This window comes from Delphinus delphis, chromosome 8 (genome assembly GCF_949987515.2).
Source record: "Delphinus delphis chromosome 8, mDelDel1.2, whole genome shotgun sequence".
Taxonomy (NCBI): domain Eukaryota; kingdom Metazoa; phylum Chordata; class Mammalia; order Artiodactyla; family Delphinidae; genus Delphinus; species Delphinus delphis.
Genome location: NC_082690.1, coordinates 25,611,461 through 25,621,145, shown reverse-complemented (window position 1 = coordinate 25,621,145; position 9,685 = coordinate 25,611,461). Strand labels below are relative to the sequence as shown.

The 9,685-nt window shown below is 38.7% G+C and overlaps 1 protein-coding gene across 8 annotated transcripts in view; it reads right to left on the bottom strand.

The window, feature by feature from the left end:
- Nucleotides 1-436: 436 nt before the first annotated feature.
- Nucleotides 437-9,685, bottom strand: part of EXPH5 (exophilin 5) — a 76,232-nt gene continuing 66,983 nt past the window's right edge. For all 8 annotated transcript variants that reach the window (XM_060017997.1, XM_060017998.1, XM_060018003.1 and 5 more), the window contains one exon: nt 437-8,656. In XM_060017997.1, the coding sequence (XP_059873980.1) occupies nt 3,273-8,656 (5,384 nt within the window). In that variant the 3' untranslated portion in view covers nt 437-3,272. The remainder of the gene's footprint in view (nt 8,657-9,685) is intronic.

The following is a 9,685-nucleotide window of genomic DNA, read 5'->3' as shown; positions in this document are numbered from 1 at the left end:
GAGACTCAAAGTAAAATATTTACATATCTACACTGTACATTTAAATGGGTTATTCTGAAGCATTATTACTATTATTAACAATAAACTCTTAGCAAAAAGGCCTCTTTAACCCTCTGGTATTCAATGGAGTATATTACTTTTATGGACATGTGGATATTCCAGTTTGACACGTAGCTTTACCATAACGTAAGTGGACTTTCTTTCACCACCTCAAGTACAGGCACACATGTACCTCCTACACAAAGCAGATTTTATTAGCCTATCATCAGCCAAAACCTTGTTAGCAGCAGTTGGAGTTTTATTAACAGCGATGTATTTACAATATAAGGGAGTAAATTATTTAGAGGGAAGTCTCTAAAAATTAAAATAATCTCATTAAGCCCTATTTTATTTTATTATTTTATTTTTAATTTTATTTATTTATTTATTTTTGCGTTACGCGGGCCTCTCACCGTTGTGGCCTCTCCCGTTGCGGAGCACAGGCTCCGGACGCGCAGACTCAGCGGCCATGGCTCACGGGCCCAGCCGCTCCGCGGCATGTGGGATCCTCCCAGACCGGGGCACGAACCCACTTCCCCTGCATCGGCAGGCGGACTCTTAACCACTGCGCCACCAGGGAAGCCCCTAAGCCCTATTTTAAATGGACTTTACATGTAAAATTTATGGCTATAGAAGTCTATCATTTAAACAAGTTAATAATTTACCAGGTACTTATTAATATTGATTTCTTCATTATTTACTCCATTTATGTGACTATTTACTTTAATGATGATTATATATTTTAGAAAACGAGTTATGAGTATAAAAATGACTACTATAAATTATTATAGCTATACCAAAAATGAATATTAAAAAGCAGCAGTTTGTATGTTAAAATACATAGACATTTGCTATACTTCTTTAATGAAGTGTTTTATAAAGGTATAAAATTATAGAAGGTGCTATTTTCATGAATTTTCTGTTTGCTTGACTTTTGAGCCAGACCAACAAGCAAATATTACAAATAGTGCAATGAGCATTGGCCATCAATGACCTTTGAATTCAGATGGTAGATTCTAGTACAGAGAAGCAGGGTCCCAAAGTAGTTGTTTAGCCTGACTTTAATTTACCTAATTGTTGATATAGGCTAAATTCAGTGAAAAATAAGCTAACTTCATCTCACCTTTTGTAACATACATGTAGACTCAGAATATTTACTGAAATAGATTGGTAAATGATCATTTAAAAAACCAAGAATCTTAATATTAAAATATTAACTTCGAATATTTTAAAATTAAATAGAAAACATAGGTCATGGTTTATGAATTTTATTTAAATTATCAGATAAATAGAAAAAGGAAGGTAGAATTTACAAACATACATGAAACAAAGAATAAACTGTTATTTATTCTTCACCATACAAATTTAAATGGAAACGTTTAGAACAGTTGATTTAGAATTCTACTGTCAGTCTCTTTGAGGTCAGGATTGGCCAGAGCTTGAAGTTTAAGACAATGTATAGATTGAAGAAATAGCTTTCATGTAATTACCTCATTTTCCTTAGTTTTGAGTTTCATGGGAACAATGCAAACTAGCTCTGGCATTTTGCTTCTAGGCAAGGCAATGGTTAGGAGGATAATAATAATATAGTCCTTTCTTGCATTTCTATCAGTTCCAAATTTCTGCATACTTCCCCAACACCTATCATTATCCTTAATTTTTATGGATGAAACAAACTAGGTGAGAAAAATGGAAACTAAAATGAGGCCAGGAAGCAAATATAAACCAAACAAGATGAAATCCATTCATGCTGACCCTCACAGTACTAAGATCCAGGATAGCACGATTTCTGTAGTTCTAGCAGATTAGCTTCACTGCCACCTGTTTATTGGTCTTTATGCTGATTAGGAGGAGAGAAAACCCCAAAAATTCCGCAAGGCAAATAAAGAGTTAGGAAAGCCAAGTTATCAGTGGGTGTGACAAGTTATTTAGTCTAGATAAATTATTGAAGGAATCATAGTGACGAGCCCTTAGAAGTTCTGCCTTCTAATTTCCCAGGGTCTGGTAAATGATCTGGCAAAGAAGCCTGTGAACCCCAAGGTGTCAGATCTGACTTGGTAGTACTTTAGGGACTTGACCAAGGCTACCATTTGCAACTAAAATGTCTCACATGGAAAAAAGTGTTCTATCCTGCAAATAAAGAAAAAATTTAAATGGATGGTTCTGGAGAAATGGAAGAAAAAAGGAACAGTTGCAGAGAGAGCTGCAGTAAGGATGTCAGTCTCATGAAGGGATGTCTGCTTATCTCTACCCCTCAGTTATGTTCCCTTCCTAAGCAGAAATTCTGTGGCAAAGCCACCTTCTGTACCATCCTAGAAACTATTTCAAAGGAATTCCTAGAAGTACTAATGTTCTTTGGCTTACTAGGGATTTACCTCTTCACCTACTATCTCAAGCACTTCAAATATGTGTTTCCCTGGCTCCGCTATGGATAAAACAGGATGTCCTTATAGATATGGCCTTATCTTTGCTCAAAAGAAAAAAACCCCAAAAAACCCAAACTCTAAACCTCCTAAATGTTGATGAGTCAGACAGGATAATAATACTTACTCCATTGTTATCACCCTATATTTTATTAAATGCCATGAATATAAGGTATGGAAGAGGCAAGACAGAGTTTTGCTGTTGTGCTGGGATATTAAAGTTGTAAATCACCATGAAAGGTATAAGAAAGTTAGGGGGAAAATAGAGCAGAAAACCAAAACTGGACAGTGAATTAGAGATTAAGTTTGGGCTGAGTGGCAGAAGGCCAAGGATATATACAGGGGAAGAAAACAGCAGAGAATCCCTCTAAACAAGAATTCATTGCTCTAGAATTCAGGAAGTCTATATATAGGGTGTGGAGGGGGAAAAAAAGAGAATTTGGATTGTTTCAGAGCAGGAACTGCCCAGACTAGATATTTTTTTTTTCTAATGTCTGTCCTTTCCGTAGACATACATATTTGCACTTTATTTACATTACAAACTTTTTTTTTTTTTTTTTTTTTTTTTTGCAGTTCGCGGGCCTCTCACTGTTGTGGCCTCTCCCGTTGCGGAGCACAGGCTCTGGACGCGCAGGCTCAGCGGCCATGGCTCACAGGCCCAGCCACTCCGCGGCATGTGGGATCTTCCCGGACTGGGGCACGAACCCGTGTCCCCTGCATCGGCAGGCGGACTCTCAACCACTGCGCCACCAGGGAAGCCCTACATTACAAACTTTTGGTGAAAAGGTTATACATTTTATAGAAAAAGCTTCACAGTTCTGACTCTTTGTCATTTTCATCCAGGTAGTATTCGTCATCCGTGGTTGTGTCTGTGTCACAATCTGAGTCTACTGGATCATCTTCATAGATATTAAGTGGTGCACTTAGAGATAAGCCATCTTTTGGCATCTGATTACTAGGAGAATTAGAACTTGATGACTCTGTTGGGTTAGGAGGGTTAACTACGTCATCTTTCAGGAAGCCAGGGTTCTTAAGAAAACTTGGTTTCCATAATCTTCCTTGTGTGAGTGACCTCTTTACATTCTCCAAGAAAGCCAGTTGTTGTTCTTTCCCAAATATCCCATAGTCAATAGGTCTGGATATAGATGTTGCAGACCTAGGACCCATTTTTGGCCCGCTGTTGTACAAAGCCCAACTTTCATTTTCATCACAGGAGGGTAGTTCAGAAAAAGATTTGAATCTTCGACTGTACCCACTGTTGTTAGAGAATTCATTCCCAAGGGTCAGTTGACTCAGGGCATTGTCAATAGAAGTACTTTCAGAAAAATGACGCTCTCTGAATTTTGGAGGATGACTTTTTCGTAGTAGAGCACCGTGCACATTGATGCTTTTTAAACTCTTTGAATGATAGGGGTGTGGCTCAGGTTCCCACTCCAGAGATGAAGCACTCCTTTGTTGTTGCTGAAAACTGGCCAGTGGCATGCTTACTGTAGATTTCTCTGCAGGCTCCAATTGAAAAGGAGGGTTCAGCCCCCTCTGATGGTCAGGGAAATCTGCTTCCCTGAGGCTGATCAATGAGGGTTGGGCCAGGGCTTCTGACTCTCCTTCCAAAATCTGAGCTACTGTTACATCCTTAGAATTCTCATACTTTAGTTGTGATTCTGAGATTTTTTTAAACTCATTTTGATGTGGCTGTGAAATATTGTTAGACTTCTGATTGCTTAAGTGTGTAGAAGTTTCTCTGTTGGTTATTGCAGTAACCTGGAGAGGGTCCTCGGATTTCTCCACATTTACTCCATCATTACTTAACCTGCTTTCATCTGTGGATTCTGTGGACTTTAACGTAGGCACAGGGGAGTGTGGGTTGCACTCTGGTGTGCCAGGGGATAAGGTGCTAAAGCCAGAATTGTTCCCACTTTGAGGAAAGATAGTAGTTACATGTCTTCTGGGGTATAAATCTTCAGCTGGAAATTTTCTGCTTGCTTTGGACATAACTGCCAATCTGGGTTTAACTGAAGATCTGTTTTCCCCTTTTTCTAGGTCATCCAAGCTTTTTTTACTTTTATTACTTCCTTCAAGAAGTGAAGGTTGATTCCATGCCAACTCCTGCATTTCATCTTTAGCCTTGCTCTCTGTCATATTTACCTCCTGACTTCTTTGAGGTAGTTCTCTGGGTTCAGACTGTAAACTGTCTAAATCTTGTTCACTTGAACAAGTCTTCTCATCAAGCTGTAGTTTATGCAAGGCTGGAGTAAGAGCAAAGACTTGGCTTTCTGAGTCAGAAAGTGGTTTATCAGGGTTTTTTGGGAAATCTTTTCTAATTCCCCCTCTTACTTCCCCAGGCTGCAATCCATTGGAGCTATCATCTATAGCTATACCTGTTATATCTTTCTGAAGACTTCCAGTAGCTGTAATGGTTATAGCACTACTTGTACACTCCCCAGAACTTCTAATAATTTGTGAATTTTCAACATTCTCTTCTGAATGGGCTGGGAGGTTAGAAAAATCACTGTTACCTGATTTAATGGATTGCTGACAATTTTCAGATTTCTCTCTTGTAACTTTTTTTCCCTGAAGCATTAGTGAAGTATACAGGGTTTCACTTCGCAATTTTCCCCCTTTCTCTTTCTTGCTTTGTGAATCACATAAAGGTGTTTTAGCTAAGTTGTGTGGGGAAACCTCTCTAGATTTAGGTTCTCCTTTATGAAGAGAAACATCTGCTTCAATAGAAGCAATTTCCTGTAATGTAGGCTCTGAGGACCTAAAACTTGGTAATTGTAAACCAGTCATATTTTCAGTGGTGTGAGAAAGATGGCTGTTCTCCTGAGCAGAGCTGACCTGCATCTTTAGATCTTTAGAGGAAGGTGTTCCTGACTGCTCGTGTGTAGAACAATTTAGTTTGTCTTTTTCTAAAGCATTAGGAGATATTTCAGTCCCCACTTTAGTTGATTCTGTAAGTGAATCGATATTTTGTGTATACTTTTGAAGAAGGTTACAGAACTTTTTTCTGTGTTTCCTTGGTAGAGTATAGTATATTGAAATCACCTCAAGACATTTCACATTATCTTCATCACCAGAAACAGAAAACATGCTAGTAGTCTTAAATTTATGTAATGTTTTCCCACTTTCTTTGCCTGACAAATCTGCAGAAAAAGGTAAAGGGTGTTCATTTGGATGGGAAAATATACCTGTCCTGGAGGCAGAAATTCTACCATTCTTTTCAGTGCATTCCTGAAAGTATTCCTTCTGGTGGTGTCTTTTGCTTAAAGAACACTCCTGAACAGATGAGTCACTTCCCAGAGGGTTAATGAGTCTCTCCCAAGGCTTTAGTGTTATAATAGAAGCATCTGTATCTGAGACTAAACCTTCTTTTCTTTCATCTCTTCCAGTTGAGGCATATGGCACCCCTGAGGGACATGACACAGCCCTCTTGATGAGGACTTGAAGTGGTCCTTTTCTAACAGAAGCAGATCCAATGTTTGTCATATTTGTCATCTCCTCTGTGGCTTCAGGTGGTATTGAGACTGAGTCTGAAACTACTCCGGAATATTTGCTCTCTGACTCACAAGAACTGGGACTGAATTTGTTTGATGTGTACTTCCCTACTGGATCTTCCACATCATTTTTGATTTGGAATGCAAGTTGCTCATTCCTAAACGAAGAAGGCATTTTCTTACTTTCAGACTTCCTGTTATTGATGAGAAAACTGGCTGATTTTCTTGGTAAGGTACAATAAATTGTGTGAAGCTCAGGAGGCTTGGAATTGCTTTCAGTTCCCTCAATGAGGTTACTGATGTCACTTGTGGGTATTGATCTGCTTTCCGTTTTGCTTACTTTTTCGGTATAGGATATACGTCGTCTTATTTTTCCTTTTCCCTTTCCATCCCTGAAAGGAGGATGTGAATGGCATTTGACAACATCAACCACTTCATTATGTACAGGCATACAATTAACATTACTCTTTTGGTTTTCTGAGAAGCTTAGGGAAAATTGACTATTTTGGTTCTTGCAATCATTGTCTTTTTCTTCTCTTTCTCCCAGAGACAGATCTTTGCTTGAAGGACATTTCCAGGAGAACCCTGCAGTAGAAGGAATCACCAGAGCATCAAGGCAAGAATCATTTGATGGTAAGGAATCTGGTAGTGTACCTGATGACAGATCTAAAGAATCACATGGCACATTGTGGTCGGCAGGTGACTTGCTACAGTTGGTAGAATAAGTTGTGGTACATTGTTCTTCCTTGGTATCTAAAACAGCAGGCTTTTCTGAAGACTGTGCATTTTGATTATCAGTACGTTCAGGACTCCCGTGGTTATTTTTAATAATGTTTGAAATATCTTTATTTCTTACTGTTAATTCCTGGTGAAAACCTTGATTTGGGCTGAGAGAAGGTGATGTTGTTTTGCTTTCCTGAATGAAAGGAAGGGAAGTTGCTGAGCCAAGTTTTCTGTTCCCAGTATAACTCTTATCTTTTTTTAGTTCATTGGCTTTATGAATTTTGGAGATATCGCTCCTGGAAATCTCTCCAGGCAAACTTTTTGAACTTATCGTCGTAGATGCATTAAAAACAAATCTGTTGCTCTTGGCTGAGTCCTGAGAGAGGAAATTTTGAAAATCAGGTAAAGGGTTAGAAATTACTGTCTGTGAAACAAGTTGGGGTATTTCACCTGTCATGGTTGTCTGGTCTATCTTGTTTAGTTGTTTGTCTTTTTCCAAAACAGATCCATTCAAGTCTTTCTCATTATTCACTTCCGTGACCAAGATATTGGGTTGGCTTTCAGTCAGAGGTGGAGAATCAACTGAGTCACTGTTGGTCCCAGTGACTTCTGTATAGTTTCTGATTGGAAGAGAAGCAGGCTTAATTTTCTGCAAAGTGACTGTGGGATTCTGAAAGTTGGGACTCTGAGGATTCCCTCTGTCATCAGGAATCTGTGGGAAGGTAGTTTTGAATGAGGATGCTAGAGTTTGAGCAATTTCAAATGAGTAAGGTTCTTTGTTTATATGTAGTTCCATAGGAGAACTGTCCTGTTGACATTCTAACCCATCAGATTTGATGTGATAGCTTGAACCAGGCATGGGGCAAACATTTGGTGCACTAAAATAAGTAGACTGGTTCCTTTTAACTTGTGACACCTCCATGCTCTCCATTGTGGATGCCTGAGAATCAAACTGTGAGGGATGTGGCTTCTCTTGGTTTCTGGAAATATTTGTCCTGTACCTAGGAGAAAATGACCCCCAGTGTTGAGAAGGAACACTATGACAATGACCAGCTAAAAATGCACTATTTGCTTCAATGGAGATCATTTCAAAGTCTCTGTCAGAAGAAGTGAATGGTTTCCTGCTTTGATGAAAGTCAGACCAGGAAGAATGTTTTTCCTGTTGGCCCCCAAAAGGACTTGGTCTAAATCTCTGTTCCCTGCTCCATCCAAAGGTATTGCTAAGGAAAGACCCAGTAAATGGGTTATCTTCATGGTAGAACAGCATATTCTCTGAGTTCTCAAATGGGTCAGCACTCATTGCATTATTCATGGGGGCATTTAAACCAACACTTCGGTGAACACTCTGTGGATGGTAAAATTCATATCTCCTATCCTCCTGAAAACACCTGGGATACATATACTGGTCAGCAAGGTCAATTTCCATTGGTGATGGTGCCCTCAGGAACTCTTCCTGGTTCTGCCTATCACTAGAGGAATCTGATCTATTCCATATGATAGATGATAAAGGAGTTCTCTTTGGGCTCTGTTGGTGGCTTGGTGGTATAAACCCAGTCTTGATCTGAGTTGTGGCTGAAAAAGGTAAGCTTCTTGCTGTGAAATACCCTGTAGCTGGTGAGGCTGATTGTTGTCTGCTGTCAAAATACAGAGAAATACTACCAAAAATATTCTTTTGCACATAATCTTCTTTTAAGACTCTGGGTTCCCTTGTTTTGTACATATCACAGATTGTCCTTGTTCTAGGAGAAAAGGTTTTAAAACCTTCCTTAGGGGTTCCTGGTCTTAGGATGTCATAGATAGACATATTAGAAGTTTCATTACAGCAATTTTTGTGCCTTGCTGTGATATTACGGTGTTTATTCCCACTGGAGTAAAAACGACTGAACTGTGTTCTTGATCCATAGTTGAGAGGTGTTCTGGCATCCAATGAGCTTGGAGACTGTTCCTGAGCCAGTTTTCCATCCAAATCATCTAAAACTAAAAGGAGAATATACGTCATTTTTTTGCATAAGATTTTACAGTCTAATAATATTTTGAGTTGTTGAAGGCTCCGCTTGAAGAAACATAATCCCTTATAATTTTTAGATCATATCACCATAAATGTTATGACATTAACTTTGATTATGTCTTTAAGATAGTTTGACTTTTACAAGCCTGTAATGGAAGTTTCTTTTTCATTTTCACACTTTTTCAAATCACACATTTTCAAAGTTGACCTTCCAAAATGTCTTAAGAACATAAAAGCACATTTTCCCCCCTAACAGTAAATTTTAATCATGGTTTCTAGTGAATCTTTTGTGTCACTAGGTAGCTATAATGTTTCCAATTATGTTTACCTCAGGGGATTGTAAAAGATATGAAAGTCTGTAAATAACATGTGAGTTCTTAGTTGTACTTAGTTGCACATTACTGCCAAAAGTTTAGCATCCAATTTATTAACATACCTATTTGGATGGTAACAGATATATTTTATCATATTCATGTTACAATAAATATGAGTAGATTGTGTATTTTTTTAAGAAATGTTCATTAAAAAAATAAAATGTGACATGAGAAATAAGTTATGGGATTATTTAAATTGCTGAAGAACTTTTTGGTTTACAGAAATCTATCCTTCTGAGTTACATAAAATGGTGCACTTTCTTTGGTTAATTAAAATTATTTGTCATTAAAAATTGTAATTTTAGGGGTTTCCCTGGTGGCACAGTGGTTGAGAGTCCGCCTGCCGATGCAGGGGACACGGGTTTGTGCCCCGGTCCGGGAAGATCCCACATGCCGCGGAGCGGCTAGACCCGTGAGCCATGGCCGCTGAGCCTGTGCGTCCGGAGCCTGTGCTCCGCAACGGGAGAGGCCACATACAGCAAAAAAAAAAAAAAAAAAAAAAAAAAAAATTGTAATTTTAACTCTTCAATGACAGGGAAAGTGAGGTATATCGGTATCTGAGTGAATGTAAGTGAGACGTACTTATAATATACCAATTATGTTAGGACAGGTGCTGAAGGGGTT